At 44.6% G+C, this 17,708-nt stretch overlaps 1 protein-coding gene across 3 annotated transcripts in view; it reads left to right on the top strand.

Annotated features, from left to right (window-relative positions):
• RAPGEF5 (Rap guanine nucleotide exchange factor 5) overlaps positions 1–17,708 on the top strand; it is a 163,744-nt gene that overhangs the window by 94,551 nt on the left and 51,485 nt on the right. For 2 of the 3 annotated variants that reach the window (XM_074900404.1, XM_074900402.1), the window contains exons 10-11: positions 1,991–2,118; positions 2,440–2,528. In XM_074900404.1, the coding sequence (XP_074756505.1) occupies positions 1,991–2,118; positions 2,440–2,528 (217 nt within the window). The remainder of the gene's footprint in view (positions 1–1,990; positions 2,119–2,439; positions 2,529–17,708) is intronic. The other variant, XM_074900403.1, reaches the window with a different exon arrangement.

Here is a 17,708-nt window from a genome sequence, read left to right as displayed (position 1 = left end):
GTAAAATTATTTTTAATAGAAGATACCAAAATAAAGAAATTCTCTATCCCTCTTCTTTTTTTTAAAAAAAAAATAAATTTATTATAGGTAACGAAAATCCAAACTGAACCTGATTGGTCTTGGTTTTGCACTTGATAAAATAGATTGATTTTTCTCTTCCTTGAAACTGCTAGAACAGGCAAGGACAAGAGGAAGAGCCTTACAAAAATCTCACCATTGGGGCAGTTTACACAGTTAATTTGCATACAGTTACCCAAAAGGGTTTTGGATAATGTTTCTGCTTGGTGAGATGCCTGAAGGGGGAACACCATCTTCCAGAACAACCATTGTTAATGTCCTTTCAGTATGAGAGAGCTTTCACCCTCCCAGTGCTCCCTGTTGACTTGCTGCCAGCTGCTCGTGTATGTAATGTATATGGGTATGCTTAAAATCCTTTCCCCTATATGTGGAAATCGATGGTTTATACAAATACAGCACCATACCGTACATATATGCCCCATATGTGCTGCAGTTTGTAATGTCAGTGAGCACAGGGAAATGAGGATTGGGGCTATTTTAGAGGATGCCAGAGAAAAGACAGAGAAATGGAGAGATTTATTTGTCTGGATAAGCCTCCCTGTTACTGAATTGCTTCAGTGCTGCACCTGTTTCTTGTTCTACCTCTCTTTCTCTTTCGCTGCTTCTTTCATTGCAGCTTTCCAAATATGTAGGCAACAAAAAAACACAGCCGGTGAAATGGAAGATTACAATTATGCATCAGTATTCCTGTAACGCGGCTGCTCAGTAATGTCCCCTGGGAGTGTTACAATGAATATCTGACATTAATTGGCTCAGTACCTGTATGTCTGACCTTGCAGAAATTTAATAGATCAATTCTACATGTTGTTTACTGATAAAGAAAACTTCTTCAGGGCAGGGGCTGCATCTTTGGACATGCGTGTACCACAATGACGACCAGAAGCAGCAATCAGACTCGCTGGGTCTTGGAATAAAGAATAAAATAATAGACAGAGGGATCATAAAGTGGTTTCTCTCCCTTGTTTTGCCAAGATCTGTTCCTCAGCAGTTTTTAGCGCACTTAAAGTCTTTGCCACTGGCAGATACTGCATACTTGATGCACAAATGCTGTTTTTTCTCCTTTTCAGTAGTACATGTATTGCCTTCATATGTGTGTTTGACATACTGAACGATATAACTAAACCAGGTCAGAACGACAGAGGCAGCTACTACTGGCTGTACTTGTGTTGCAACAGCCGCCTCTTTCATGTCACTCACCCTCCGGTGACTGAACCTGTCAGGAGGATGCGGATGTCGCAGGGGGCTGGGAGCCGCTCTCCAGCCGTCGCTGGGTCTCAGCGGGCCCTGCTGGGTCAGCAGCAAACCCCCCTCTCCTGCGCTGCTCGGTCAGCTGGCTTTAGCTGCTCTGGGGATGCGGGCTGCGTGTGCAGAAACGGATGATTGTTCAGCTCCCCTCCCTGTCAGGGAGAGGAGAGGGAGGAAGTCAGTGTCCAAACCGCAGCTCAGCCGAGACTCACACACGGGGTGGCCACTGGGCTTAACTTTCTGTGGGGGTGCTCGTTTCCTCAAGTTAAAAAGCTGTTGGAAAGGAGGGAGATCTGTGTTTTAAGAGATGCTCAGCGGCATACGTGGCACGCCTGTCCCGCTGGGTTTATTGCCTTTGTTGAAGCACAGGAGAGCATCTTTACAGAGGGTGTATTCCGCTTCTCTATTACCGGAGTGCTCGGGAGCGCCTGCCGCCTTCGGACTATTGTTACCTGTTCCCTGATTTATTTGACCGGCGGCTGGGAATTACACAAGCCGGCACCTGGGGGACAGGGAAACCCTCACACACCAGCCCCCCCGCGCCACCACCACACGATGCCGAGTGCCGCTCCCGAAGGGAGCCCGTTCCTCCCCGCCGCCCCCTCCTCGCTTCAGGCCTCGGGCGGCGGGCACTGACCGCGCTCTCTCTCTCTGTCGCCCCCCCTAGTCCCCCCCCTGCGCACGGAAGGCGGCCGATGGCGGCGGCGGCGGCGAGCGGGCGCGGGAGGAGGCCGGCGCGGCGCTGGTGCTGCGGAAGGTGTGGTCACGCAGCCCGGCCCCCGAGCGGCGCGGGAGGTAAGGCTTCCGCGGCTCCGGGAGCGCGGCGCTGGGCCGGCCGCGACGGGCTCCGCGCCGGCCGCCGGGCGGGAGGGCGGGCGGGCGGCGGCGGCCCCCCGGGGGGGCGCGCCCGAAGGGGGGTGGGGGGCGGGAGGCCATGGGGAGCGGCAGGGTGCGGGTGCCCGAGGCGCTGGCGGGCCGCGGCGGGGAGCGGCCGCTGCCCACCTTCGACGTGCCTTACTTCAAGTACATCGACGAGGAGGATGAGGAGGACGAGTGGAGCAGCCGCTCGCAGTCGTCCACCGAGGATGACTCCGGGGACTCTCTGCTTTCCGACAGATACGTGGTGGTGTCGGGGACGCCGGAGAAGATTTTGGAGCATCTTCTCAGCGACCTGCACCTGGAAGCCGCCCAGGACAAAGAGACCGGTAAGAAGCGAGCCCGGTGGGGAGGCGGTGGCGGCCGGGGAAGCGCCCGTCCCCGGGCGGGAATGGGGGAGATGTCCCGGCGGTGCCGGTGCCCCCGGTGCCGGCAGAGCAGGGGGGGTCGCTCCCGGGCGCCCCCGGCCGAGAGCCGGCTGCAGCCCGATGGCAGCGTGGGGGGCGGGCGGCAGCCGGGGGGCGCCGGGACAGGCACGCCAGCACCGGGCCGAGCCACCCGGACTTAGCAGCAACTTGAGCCGGGTTTATGTGCGGCTTTCGCTGCCGCCCGCTTCGTACCTCGCCCGTCTCTCTCCAGGCGGAGGCTGCATTCCTCGTAGCCTGCAGCTGTGATTATATTGATCCAAATACTTGCCGTGCACCTCAGCCTCCTGGCTAACTACTCGTCTTGCCACCAACCACCCCAGTACTTCGGCACATGTTCCGTTTCATAAGCACGGCTTATAAATTTCCTCATAACCCAGGGCACAGCGTAGCGCCCAATGCTGTACTCGTGTGTCTTACCAGAGACTGTAGTTTGCCTCAGCCTAGAGCAATTATTGTATTGATCGGGCTTCTTGACATGCAGTTTAATTTTCAGCTGGATCTCGTGGCCGTATGCACAGCTTGCTGTCACCAAGCGCTCCTGGGGTTTTTTATCAGAAATGCCTGCAACCTGCAATTCATAGATAGTTTTAACGAAAGCGACCAGGCTGGTGAGACTTTCGGAGGTCCCGAATACCGGGGAGCTGAGGAAGGCTGTAAATGGAGGTGTGCATTTGGTCCTTCTCGGTGGTCTTAAAATGCGTACTCCTGCTGCCTGTATATATCTTTCTCTGCAAATGAGATTACTGAGAATAAACACACTTTAATCCTTTTAAGTGACTGAAAATATAAATAACATCTGTGATTCCCAGAGGAACCTCAGGATTGGGTTCTCTGAACAAGTCATTAGTTTAATGTGGGACAATAGGCATATTCCTCGTGCTGATGTGTGAATGCCCCGAAGAAACGTATAGAGTGTCTGCTGATGATGTTATTACGGTATTTCTAGTGCAGCTTTTGTCTGCCTAGACATTAATATTTAGTGCAGAGAGAGGCTGTGATTGTTTTCCCTCCACAGATGCCCTCAGACTAGTTTTGGGTGTAATTTACTTGAGCCAGCTCTTAGGCAGTGTAGTGAGGGTCCTTCTTTGGTCCTTTAAGGTCAAATGTAGGATCCAGAACAAGTTTCCCCATTAATGTTTATCATATGCAGATTGAGGGGCATTGGCTGCCTGTCTTTCTAGTCTGCCTCATCTTTTTTTATAAGCTCACAATCTTGCTGGAAAACAATTAGACTTTCACTAGTAATAGGCATTATGTTTTAGTGTTTATAAGTACAAAGCACTCCTTACATAAATCATTAGATGCAGCATACATCCTCAAGTATACTACCTTTCCTTCCTTTTCTCTTCCCTCTCTCTCCCCTCACCGGGAGACTGTTCATAAGCCTGTGCTTATTGTTATAGAGAGGGGCTGATAAAATGCCCTCAAAACAAATGCTAAACCGCTGCTTGCCTGGTTGTTAGCAGATGGTAATGTATTTAAAGGTTGACTGGCTTTCCCCTCGCCTCTTCTGCCTTATCCTGACTCCTTTCAGAATGAAACAATTAGCTCTGCCCTGTAGCCAGGGTTAACTGGATCCCAGGGACATAACAAAGTAGATGTGGCTTCAGTTATATGCCATCACAAAGAAGTGTGCTAAACCTTGCCCAGCGGCCCTCCACGTCCTCAAGGGTGGTTCATCACACAGTGTTTTCTTCTGACTTTATTAATCTGGTAATATAGAACTTTGTCAAAATAAAAGACTCTGGGAGTTATGTTTCCTGATATTTTATGTGGCAGATGCCCCTGTAATGTATTGTTTTGCAGACTCAGTGGCATTTGACATGAGGAAGTATGGGATATCAACTGTACATATGTACATCTTTGTGTGTACACGTGAAGGCATCCTTCTGCTGTTTGTGTGCTTGGATTCTCTGTTCTTTGTATTTTTTGTAGTTCCAGCCTGGCCCATCTAAGAGGACGGTTGAGTTACAAAGTCCCGCAGGCTTGTGTTTTAGCAGGCATAGCTTTGCTGAACATAAAAGGACGATATTGTTGTACCCAGCTGCTGCTCCTGCTGTCGGTTTGCCAGTTCCAGGATGACTTCCCCGGCCTCCTGCTTTCCCTGCAGCCGCCAACCCGGTTTGCTTATTTGTGTCTGTAAAGAACATGAGAAAGAGCTGTTCTTACATACGCTGGTGTGCAGGGGCCTGTTGTTCTGTTTGACCCTGCTTCACAAGGACGAATACTCTGCATGTTTTCATTCCCACCCTTTGTATAACAAATCATAACTGCAACCCTGTATGGTCATTAAAATAAAAATCCACTATTTCCTGGGGCTAGCGTGGTCATGGAGCACTGCTTTTTATAAATTCTGACATGGCTGAATGATGCGCCATGGATTGCTCCCAGCCATCTTCCATTTTCTAGCCCAAGTCAGCAGGTACTGCTTGCAGCTGGAGGAGTAAAAGGAAGCTTTGGGACTGGTCTGGAATAAATCTAACTGGGGTCCAGCCCAGGCCTCAAGCCTCTCTTCAGCCTCTTCTAAACCTGTAGTAACATACCTTAAGCACTCTGCTGCAGCATCCTCTGCTATAATAAGCAGGTGGGGACCCAACCTAAAGAGTTGTCCCATTGTCTGTGATGTGGCTGAACACTGCTACAGCAACCGAGGACAGTGAAGAGGACACGGCAATGTGCATAGCTAGACTAGTCTATTGCTCAGATGACTTCTGTAGGCAAGGATGTCTTGAAAGCCTGAGGTTTGCAAGACATTTTAAGCTTAACGTACTTAATAACTGTTTAATGACTGAGGGTTTTTTTGTGATGACTATGTCAGGGAGTCTTTGTGAGTTCTCGTGGCATCATCTTAAATCTGGGTTTGCAAGTAACAAAGGCTTGCCCACCTTCCATCTCAATGGGAAAAAGTTTTCATCTTGCTGAGTTATTATAACCTGTAATGTGCCAACACCCAAGAAGACTGTTCTTGTTTCTTACCATGAGATGCGTGGAAATTTTAAATTTCTCTTAAGAACAACTTTCTGAGTCATCTGTAAGGTTGTTGGAATCACTGGGCAATGTCTGCTGAGTGTGTACTTTAGGGGGCAGTTTGACATCCTAAGAATTGAACAGGGTGAGACAATTCAAATATGTCAATATCCAGGCAAAAAATGCAAGGTGTACCTCCTGGGTGAATCCTCATCAAGGATGGGGACTTGAACAAGTAATCTCCAAGAGGCCAGATTTTAGTGTCTTGGGACGGGATCTCTAATCCCTTCCCATTGACTACAACACTTCTTTCAGAATTGTTGTCCTTGTCTGCAGAAGCTTTTATTTCATGGGCATTAGCAGCATTTCCTTCTCTGGATGTTACTCTGATCTAGTCTTTGGAGTATCCTCTAACTGATCTCTCTCTATTGAAACATACTGTCTTGCCTCGTGGTGGTTCATTCAGTGTTTGGCAGCCTCTGGAAGGACACAGTGATCCTCACATCCACTGCTACTTTTCCAGGCCTGCCTGGATCCCTCACACCGTTTCCTTTAGACCACTGGGTCATCTCTCTCAGGCAGTTTAAGCAGAACATTGCGGAACCAGAAGATAATCTCCCTTATCACTTCTGATAACACTACCTGTCTTTTACCTCCCTACTGTGGGATTAATTTTAGGGAATGAGCAGGGAGAAGAGATTGATTTGTGAAGGTCTTTGAGAGCAAGAAACAGTGGAAAATGGGAGATCTGGAGAAAGGGTGTAAATGAGGAATGTTATGACTGGAGCAATGTGATGGTGTTGGTCTTAATTGATGTATTTTTTCAGTGGTCTGGGTGAAAGGGTTTGTGGCAAGGTGGAGAGGTGTGGCCCTTCTGTTAGGCTATTACAGAAGTAAAGATGGAAGATGATGAAAGGCTTGGAGAAGGGTAATGGGGCAGAAAAAGATGAATCCTCATGACATAGCTGAAACAGATGCAGAAAGGTGTTAAGTATGGTCTGGATTTCTTAGGAGTAGGAACAATGAGTAATGACCTTTATACTGTGTTGTCACCTTATCCAGGACTGTGTATGATGCTTGGCTTAATGGGAACTCTCCTCTGTCACACAGAAGCAATTTTGGTTTTAGGATCACAACATAGCATCTAGGAGGGGCCTTCAGACCATGTCTGTTTGTCCTAGAAGTGCTGCATAGTAAGGATTACTTTTGTTTAATCCATTCTGTTTCTACACTTGCACCAAAACCACTGGTTTGATGTTGGGTAATGACTTCTGTGGAACTGTGCGTGACCTTTTAGGAGAATGGTAGTGTCTTGCATGAGCTGGTCGTAGTCATCTGCTAAACGATGTTGCAGAAAAGGAATACAGCTCTGCTTTTTCTAGGTCTTGTCTTCTGTTTAATAATCTGAGAAAAAAAAAGCTGATTGCTTTTTGATATTTTTTGTTTGTTTGTTTCTTAGCTGTAAAGGATGTTGTTAGGACTTCTGCTCCGTGTGCTATTAAAAAATGTACCCCTTGACTGCCACACAATCAACATAAGTGTATCTGATGCATGTTGACTGGTATCAAGAATAAATATTTGCCCAATGCTTTGTGATCCTATCTTCCAGCTTTTAGGATAGCAAGAATAAATGCCTGCTAGCCCTTACTCTCACCAGTCCTTTATAATGGAATGTTGTCTGTCATAATTTTGAGGGATTTTTTAAACTTTTCCCAAAAGTCTTAGGAAAACTTGGCAAACAGAGTGAGCTAAACACATATTACTGCCATGCCCATAGGAGTTTAGCAGAGTGCATGGAGCAGTATCAGTGTAAGAATAGTAGAAAAGCTAAAATAATAATTTCTCTCAGTGTGAGAGAACCTGGGGAGGTTCTCACACAGGACCATTGCTTCATGCAGCATGAGTCTAAACTGTCTCAAATTGGAGTGTCTGTAGATGTAGGTTTAGAATAAATCAATAACGTGAATGGTAACAAATCACCAGGATCAGATGTTACTCCCCAAAGACTTCTAAAGGAACTCAGATATGAAATTGCTGAACTCCTAACAGTGGTGTGTAATCTATCATATAAATCAGCTTCAGTGGCAGAGGAAGGTGGAAAATATGATGCCAATTAAAAGAAATGGTTCTATTTGGGAACATCTAAGCAATAAAGTTGTCATTTTACCAATACATTATCCCAGCGTAAACTGGCGCTGTAGTCAAAAGAAGCAGTTTAGCCATCCCTGACCACTCATTCCTGCTGCTGCACTGGTCCCTCTGTGCCTCTACGGCCTGTCGTGAGATTCTGTAGCAGACTCAAGTAGGGAGCAGGTCCTTGTTAGTATCAACCTAGGAAATACTAAATTATTAGTTTTAAGACAGATCAGTCTCCTGATCCACTTAAGCTGTCAGTGGCACAAAATTTGCTCCTGACACAGGGAGAGGGTAGCAGGGAGTGGGAGATGAGCAGATAGGTGAGAATGGGTGCAGGAGAGAAGGACTGCTGCCTTTAGCAGCTGGACTTGCTTGCAGGAGTTTGATTAGATGCAAAACTGCAACATAAAGTTATGACTGTGCTGGGAAATTGGGTGGCAGTACAGTAAAAGTAGAAGGAAGAAATGCATGCAGAAATATTGTACTGAGGAAGGGAAATGTTTGTGGTTTTGGTGGGTTTTTTTGTCAGAGGTAAGTCAGATCTTGTGTATCCTGTAGAGCTGTTACAAGTTTTGAAGGAGTATGAGGGTATATATGATCTGGTCTGCCTATATCTTTTTGTATTTCCAGAATGATTTTGGTAAAGTCCCTTGCTAAAAATCCTTAAAGGAATTGAAAGATCCTTTTAGTAAGGAAGAAGATGCTTTTCAGGACTGATGATGACTTAAAAGAGAGAAAATTAAAGTTAAGAGTAAATTGTCAGTGTTTAAAATGAAGTCACAATTGCAGACTGGGTGCTGCTGAATGTGGGATGAAAACTGAGGGAACAGCATATGCTGATAATACAGTTGAGGGTCTCATGATAAATGAAGCCATGGCTTCACCTTTGGTGGCCATGGAAGGTTATGGTCTTGTACACCCTATTATCCCACCTCTGACTGCCTGTTTGAGCTGTCGTGTGTCCTGTTGTGATACTGACAAACTTTGCTTAAGTGTCTCTGCAAGGTGAATTAGATCAGGACGCTGATCCAACTCAAAAATAATGTCATGAAAGTAGTAAGAATGGGGCAGTGTAGGACTGGGAAAATAAGTTGAGAGTGGTCCCCTCAAACCAGCCCTGTGGCTGAAGAAAGATGAAAGGAATAAAAATCTGCATGACCGCGTGATAAAATTGCAGATGAGATCTAAGTTTGAAAAATGCAAAGTAATGCATTTTCTAATATGGAGAAAAGGAAATCCTTATTATACATACTCAACAGAGGTGCTGAATTGGCTAATATCATGCATAAAATAGGTCTTTGGAGATAGTGTGGATAGTTCTTGGAAATTTTTGATCAGCGTTGATCAAAAAGGAAACAGTATTTGGGACAATTAGGAAAGATAAGCAAGAACCATAGTTATGCCATCATATAACTGTGTAATATGGTAATGTATAATATGGTTCCTTCTTCCCTAGCTCAGTAAGCTTGTAAGTGAACTATAAAAAGCTTGAAAAGGGCAGCAAGGGTGATTAGAAGTATGGATTAGATACATCTAAGGATAAATAGTCTAGGTCTAGTCATCATAGAAAAGCAATTTCTATAAAGGAGGCATATGGTGATCTATGAGACTATGAATTGTGTGGTGAGGGAGTATAGAAAGATTATTCATTGTTTCTCATGCAGGAAGTGTTCTGTAACACTTAAATTATTTGGTTTCTAACTAATAAAGAGAAGTTATTTTCTCATACGATGCACATCTAAAATGTGAAACTCATGAGGATTTTTTGGAAGACAAAGATTGGAAGCATTTAAAAACAGATTAGGCAAAATTCTGGCAAAAAATCCATCACTGGTACAACTTCCCGTTTGGAAAGTCTATACTGCCAATTGCTGGAAGCTAGGAGGGTGTATCAGAGAAAGATAAACCTCTATTTGTCCTTTTTCTTATTTTTTTTTTTCTTCCCCTGGGAATCCTCTGTTGGCTGTCAAATACCTGGTTCTGTTTTATGGAGATCCTCAATTTGATCCAGTGTGTTGCGGCACATTGCAGTTTGGAAGCAGTTAATCAGAATCTAAGGTTGTAATAAGATGCTAGTTCCTTCAGGTAGGACAACTGAGCTAGTTACCAGTTCAGTTGGCAGCAGACAGTGAACAGTTTTCTGCTGAATGGCTTTGCAAATGGTGTAGTGGGGCCTGGAGCTGGGACAAGAGAAGCAGGAGCCTGGGGGTAGTGTGAGGGTTGGGACCAAGGCTGCTGGCAGTGACACTGCTTTCTGCTCAGATGGGAAGATCTGACGTTGTCCAGTTGTCCTGTTCATTGCCATATAGCCCCTTTTCTTCTGCTATACTTGGTCTGAACTTGTGCCAAGTAGAGGTAGATCTAATATCTTAGTAGTTTGGTTTGGGTTTTTTTTCCTCCTTTGCTAGGATTATTTTCTGTCACATTAGTTAGCTGAATCAGCTTGCAGAAGGAGTGCCATGTCTGGGGTTCACTGCAGACAGCATGTCACATGCAGCAGTGCCTAAGCTAATAGGAAATGCCAGAGAGGAGAATATGTCTAAGATGCTGTCTCCTGGCAGGAGCTCAAACAGTTATTTCTGGGAAATGAGGACTTGGAGCCTGAGAAAGGTTTTTGGGTCTTTTTTTTTTTTTTTTTTTTTTGCACTTGGGCCCTAAAGCCTGTTTAGGACAAACTTCTGGAAAGGCAGAGTCCAGGAATACTGCTCCTGGATTGTCTCACCATTATATCCAATGACTGGGAAGCTAGAGGCAGCATGAGGAATGAACATCCTTAGTGATCAGGACTCTGTCTTCATGATCAGGAGTCTCTCTGTAGACACTGATGGTATTTTTTCAGCTCATCACAACAAATACTTTTCATGGTGTAAGCATGCTTAGCAAAGTAGACCCTTTCAAGGAGGGAAAGGAACTGAGGTAGCCATCAGACAAACACATGGTTTCAGCATGCACAGGAGCACCTAGGCACCTTTGGGCATCTTGGGCATCTAAATAAATTTTTTGGTACCTTGTGCAAGAATAACTTGGGGCGATGGTAGGGCCCAAGGTGTTTAATGATTTTTGTGTTTGAGTCAAATGTGTAGAAGAAGAAGCTACCCATTATATATGATAGTCAGTTAGACCATAGTATTCTTAGTTCCTCAGTCTTTTATCTGTAATTCAGTGGTTCATTATAGCTAGTTGTCACTTTTTGCTATGTGAGAAAGTGATAAGGAGCTATCATGAAAGCCTGGTGTGAAACCATTTATTATGAAGATGTGAATTGTAGATAATATGAGGAATTTTGATAATCTTAGTGGTTTAAGCAGAAAGGAATTGGGAAATGCAGGTCTAGCAGGAGAACTTTTTTGGGAGAAAAGATCAACAGTTTTCTTTTGACAGTGAAAAAGGCTTCTAATTTTTATGGTTTTTTAAGTCGTAAAAGGCAGAATGTGTTAATGTGTTGTACTGCCAAATAGACTTGGGTGATACAAACATTTGGTGAGGTACCTGGAAGACAAGTTGTTTTGACACTGGGAATTTGGTAAGGTGTCTGGAAAGCTAATGTGACCCTAAAGAGTTTTAATCAGTTATTTGTAAAATCACTTTTGCTCTAATGACATTCTAGGTGGTACGATTTATCAAACCAGTGGAGTAAGTATTTCAAATATACGAAAGGATATATGGTTATATATATATATATATATATAAATTAACAGGTGCATTAAGCAGCTGAAATTATAAAGACATGTTTGTATATTTGAGAAATATTTCTGTAGAACTTTTTTCAGGATGGTGCTTTTGATAATTCCTGATTGTCTGGTGGTGTTAAGCCAAGAAGTACAGAAGGGATAAAAAATACTTGCAAGGTTTTTTTTATAAAAATACTTGTATTTTAGTGATAAAAAGAGTAGCAGAGATTGCCTCTTAGTTTCTGCATTATTCTGAGTCCAATCACTTGAGTGTGGCGGGTCAGCATCAAATCTAGCAGAAATAACTAGTGTTCCCAGGTCAGAAGCCTGGGACTGAGGGCCATAGAGGCAAAAAACTGATTTGCTGCATAGTGGTGATGCTAGAGATCTCTCTCGACAAGGGAGATGTTGTCTTAGAAGTACACCAGCCACTTGGGTTGATTGCCCGTCTGGCCTAAACAGTGCATTGGAGGTTGGGTCGGTTCGATGGTTGCAGGTCTGGAGACGAAGCAGGCCAGATCCCTTCTGTTGCAATTATTGTCATGCTGGCTCTGGTGAGCTGTAGGAACATCAAAGGCAAAGGAAGTCAACTTGGCAAACAGTCATAGCCAGATTCTGAAATGAGTCTAAACTGTGGCAACTCTTACTGAGTTCTGTCTACTGGAGATCCATTCCCCTGCAGCAGTGGGATCAAACCAAGTGTGAAATGTATGAAGGGAGAGGACAACCCCTACCGTCAAGGTGACACAACTTTCTAGATCCTCTCAGCCCCCAGATACAGCCCTGTCCTCATGTTTTCCCAGAATGTGTCTCTTTGAAGCTGACTGGTGATAAAACATACTGAGTTATGTCAAAGCTGCTGTTTCTGGTAGAGGAAAAGTGAGACCTGATTTATAAGAGGGTGGTGTAAGAGGAATAGCAACAGATGGTGTGGGGGTTGGCAGGTCAGTTAACTGTGAGAGCAGGAACTGGAAATGCAAAACTGAAATATCAGTGGTGCTGCTTCTTACGAAATGTGTGCATATCCTGTTCCTTCAGTGGGAGCCCCAGACCATGCAGTCCTTCAGGAACCCCAACCATGGGGTCCTTCACCACAGGTCTCCCATCTTTCCTGGGTATTTACTCCTTACCATGTAGCGTTGTTCTCCTATCCTTCCTTCTTAAGGCTTTTTACTATCAAACCCTAACTTGCAGACCGTTGAAAAACTGGTCTTCAGTACTCTCTTCTTGTGTTCCTCTTCCACAGCACAGAGATTCACTACCTGCTGGCATAAGTAGGGATGTTTGTCCATTAATGACTCCTGTATTGCTATTAGCATTTAGTGTGATGGCTGTTAAGTCGGACAAAGCTCATTCTCAGAATAAAGTAAAGCACTCCTTCCCAAGAGCAGACTCCCTGTAATGTTACAAAACTCGGAGATGGTGCTCCAAAGTTCAGATTTTTTTGGAAAGAAGCTTTCACAGAGTGGGGGAGTTTTTATGGGAGAATGCTGAGAACATAAAATTGTATCTTGACATGTTTTTTGCATCTTTGAGTCTGAGAGTACAGTTCACGCGCTGTCTTCAGGGTTTGAATTCCAGTCTTTCCAGTGCTCAAAGTTGCTATTATAATACAAAGATTTTCTTGTGAGATTAACATTTTCTGAGGAATATAAAGAGCGTGTTCATTCTCCACCCACAGGGTGGAAGGATGGATTCACTGAAGACCTGTGCTTCGAGCTTGTGTATTAAGAATCTGAAAGAAATCTGTTCTTCAAAGCTGCTTTTTTCCCCTTTTGAACTAAATTTACTCTCATGCTGTTAATTCCTCCTTCCGCCGCAATCCTTCTTAACATGCCCTGAGTTCAAACGGTTTCACAGTATTATGGAAGTGGCAGCCTTGGTCTTTTTGTGAGCAAGAGCAGGACTTGTTTTGGCTATAGCCAAACTACAACTATGGTTACTTTCCTAACCTCCCTGTCATGCTGTCTGTTACTACCGTTAGGTGATGCTTTGTTGTACAGTGTGCTGATGCAGTTGTTTTCTTTCCCACCCTGCCATTTTCTGTAAATCCCTGTGCTCACAGGACACCCAGGGAAATTAAAAACAAAAAGTCACAACCCAGGGTCTGTTTGTGAACCATTAATTGGAATAGATTTCTGCCTGTTTCCTGATGCATAGTGCCTGATGAGGCTTTCTGTGGGCTCTTAAGACCTCCCTTAATAGCTGCCAACACTGAGCTGCACTACATCACTGAATCCCTCTGCTTACTGTGTAGTTGAATAAATGCAATTGCTTGAAAAAGCCTGTCTGTGGCATTAACAAACTGGTACCATGTTCCAGATTATCAAGTACAGCGGAGCTCCGCTCTGCCTTGTCCTAATGCTGGCTGCTGCCTTCTCTATCATGTCCAAGGAAAAAAGAGGGGAAAGAGCAGCTGTGGCAGCAGCTACTGAAGGGCAGATATGCTGTGTGCTGGGTGAGGTTGACAGGGGATTCTGCTGTGGTTTGTGTTACCTTGCTAGGTTTTGATTTTAGTGGGAAAGTCACTAGATCAGGTGTTGGATGTAGGAATAGATGGCTGTAGTAGGAATACTTTGCGAGAGCAGAAGAGCCTGTCTACAAAGGAAATAATAGAGCAGAATGTGCTTGGCATGAATTCAGAAGCTTTGTGCATTAGCTGCAATTGTAAGCTCATAATGCAGGCTTTAAATTGAAGGAAAGGCCTGATCCAGTTTGGTATCAGTTGGGCTATATAACACCGTTTAGGAGAGTCTATGTGGTTGGCATTGGAGACAATTCTGCTTCGTTTTTTTAAAGTCAATTTTGATCCTTTCAGAGATTGAAATAGGAGTAGAATTACAGCACTTTGACAACCAAAGGTTTCTCATCAGATGACAGTTACTCTCACAGTATAGCTGATTCTGGCGGAAAGAGTTTTTCGGAATAGCCTCAGTTACTGCAATAACGTAAATTGCTCGTCCCATCTTTTAGACAAGGTGAAAAAGACTGATGTGAGTTGTAGCTGTTGCAGCAGCTCACATCACTGTCTCCTGAGCCAGTCTGAGATCATGAGATGACCTTGTCTCAGTTCAGAAACGTTTGTGAGATCCTTCCAAAACCAGATCAGTACCCTCTCTCTGAAGTGAGTGTGATGGCTTGTTTTCAAGGATACCGAGCACAAAAACATTCTGGGGTGGGAGGACGGGGAATATAGATCAATGTAAATAAAGTGGCAGTGTCAATGGATCTAATTTTGATGGAAGCCAATAATAAAAAAATTGGGCTTTCTTGTGACAGCATTCGGGATGAATTGTGGTTTTATTCCTTTGCTTGAACTTGAATTTTGTTGGAGGTACAAATTGCCAGAATCAGGGCTGTATCAGAATCAGCTAGAGGCCTTTATACCTCAGCATGTATTGCTTTTCAGTTTCTTTTCTTTTTTCTGCACCCTGCATCCCCCTCCTGCCATTATCCCTCCTCCTCCTCCTGCCCACAAGGCTCTACTGACTCCTCAAGCAGCCTTTCTTTAACCCTCCCTGCACTCATTTCTTAGGATTTAGAGCTGGTTGATGTCTCTCTAGGAACCACTGCAGCTAAAAACAGAAAGCCAGATACTGGTTTTCTTCTTTCCAAGTTGTGCAATCAGAGCCCCGCCATCAATACAATAATGAAACCCTTGTTGGGTTTCATTCCCCGCCCTGTTAGGAGCCTTGTCCATGGGATTTTGTTCGTTGTTACTGTTAGTACATCATGGGGATGCACAGGCACAAGCTGGAAGCAAACAAACAGAAGTGAAAAACAACCACAAACAAACAGCATTTGTTAGATCCCTATTATCAAGGGGGTTTCATTCAAAGTCTTAAAGCAGCAGCAAGTGTGCGGGGTTGCCTCAAAGGATGGAAAGCACACATAACGGGCAAATGAAAACATTTTGCCTGTTAAGGTGACTACAACTTCTCTTACTGTTGCATTGCTGCCCTGTAATGGGCAGGTGAAAAATTTCCATCCTGGTATGTGCCAGAGTGGCAGGGAGGCAACAACTGAATGATTTGGGAATTCAGGACACACACATGACCCCACCTCCCAGCAGGTGAAACACCTCCTCACCTTCAGCTGCACAGACACGAACAAAGAGGCTGCATAGGGGCAGCCAAGTAATTCTTAGGACAGGCAAACAGATGCAGACCTCTGTCCTGCTGCAGCCCAGCCTGACTGTGAGGAAGCAGCCCTGGCTGTGCTGTGGGCTCCTTACTGTCCTCTCCCCCCAGCCCAGAGAAGGGGTGTCCTCCTGAGCAGGGCCCGGTAACCAAAGGGACGCTGTCTGCTCCCTCCTTGCTCTCCTTGTGTAGGACTCTGGGGCCACCCACAGCTTGCAAATGCTTTGAAGATGGTGTCTGTGCCAGACCTGCTTGCTCTGCCCATCGGGGCTGCTTGGTGGGCAGGGAACCCTTCCCCAGGGCAGTGTGAGACACTGGGGAACCATTGCCATCGTGGGGCTCCCCTGTCCCCTGAAAGCCCGAAAGTTTGCTGTGGGCAGAACCCCCAGAACACACACAGAGATTTTGGGATGTGGTCAGCTGGGAAACCTGGGCATGTTGAGCAGGCTAAGTCTAAACCTGTAGGCAGGGGAGGGTCTCTGCCAGCTGAAGCTGGGCTTTCCCATGTGTTCCCCAGACTTTCGGTACTCTCCCACATATTTCTCTTCATTGCAAAACAGCAAGAAAGCATTTTCCCGATGTCTATCCTGGTGTCGTGTCACTGGGTTGAGACAAATTTTGTTAGTGTCTCCAGTGTGATGGCCTGTCTCTCTAGGCAAAAATTTTGGCATATCTTATGGTCTTCCTGTGCAGCTTATGTAAATATTTTGAACATTTTTTTTTTTTTCTTTGATGTGTGCACACAGATTGTGTTAGTATTCATGTGAATCTGATCTTCTTACTCACGTGAGGGTTTTGACATGCAGATGGGCCACAGCACATATGATTTAACATCTCATTTTAAAGGATTGGATATTTGTCCAGGGAGTCAAGGTTAGTAAGGTGCAATTCGGGAAGTTACAACTATGTTCTTGATTACAAAGGAAGATAAATCTTCTGTAACGATTTTCTAAAAGTGTCTGCAAAACATGAAAATGCCATCAGCTTTGCAAGAAACTGCTGTATTGGGTTCTCTTGACAATTGGAGAACATTCACATCCTCCTAGAGGGTATGGTCATGTAGGTCTGGGATGAGGGAGTTTACAGGAAAGGGCAGGAGCAGTTGATATTTATAGTGTTAACAAGACGGCCAGCTCCTCTTCTGAACCCGTGTGACTTAGGGGAGTCCTGACTATGGATCAGGGCAGAAAGTCTAGGAAAGTCTGCCATTAGACCATGTACAAGCTCCACTGAGGTCAGAATTTCGTGTTCTTTACTTCAGAGAATGGCACCTCTATGTGATTAATCTCCCAACTGAACAATAAAAGGCAGCTTTTGTATTAAATTAGATGTTGTTAATAGTTTTTGGATACTCTCATTGCAAATGGGAAGTGAATGCACCACTTCCCCTGCTAATCTGTGAATCCAGAGATTCACAGCGTTTGGCTCGACTATTCGTGATTTATTTACATTTTAAAATTCAGACATAGGCATGTGTGTGATGATTTATTCCTCCTTGTAATTGAATACAGTGATTAAATGAGCTTGCATAATGTACTTCATTGTCCTTCTGGGATGTGGGCTGCTGTGTCTTTAAAACAGCAGCTCCTAATGGAATTGATTCCAGCTCCTATATATTTACTGTAATCGGTGATGTGTTTCTAAAAACTTATTTGGAAAATTGCTTTTAAATATATGTTTTTATATAGGAAGTATTTAGCTAGTTGAAGAGTGGTATGTAATCTAAAGTCTTCCTTTAAGATGCTTTGCTACCTTCTCGGACAGTAGCATTACTGTATTTTTACACTTTAGTAAAAATAAATACACAGTTGCTATTTTGTAACCTCAGAGAAGCTATAGGTAGTGTTAAACCTAGCAGAGGTGTCTACCAGGCTGCAGCCGTGGACAAGTGATTGCAGTCTGAGCCTGCCGTCATGTAACTGGTGATTTTTCAGACTAGCCAGGGATTATATAAAAAGGGTAAGAAAAAAAATGAAAAGTGGGGTTTTATGATTGGCCTTACTAACTGAATAAACAAAGCAGTTTAATTAAAAAAACCCTTGTTTGCAGAAAAAAATGCAGAAAGATAATGACTTATTTTACATATATACAGGCATTCAGAAACCATAGTGTCTGTGACTGGTGCTATACAAACACAAAGTAAGAGACAGTGCTCTGCCCTGGGAGTT

Source organism: Athene noctua, chromosome 2 (genome assembly GCF_965140245.1).
Source record: "Athene noctua chromosome 2, bAthNoc1.hap1.1, whole genome shotgun sequence".
Classification (NCBI taxonomy): domain Eukaryota; kingdom Metazoa; phylum Chordata; class Aves; order Strigiformes; family Strigidae; genus Athene; species Athene noctua.
The sequence above is the reverse complement of the archived record's forward strand: the minus strand, read 5'-3'. Positions and strand labels throughout refer to the sequence as shown.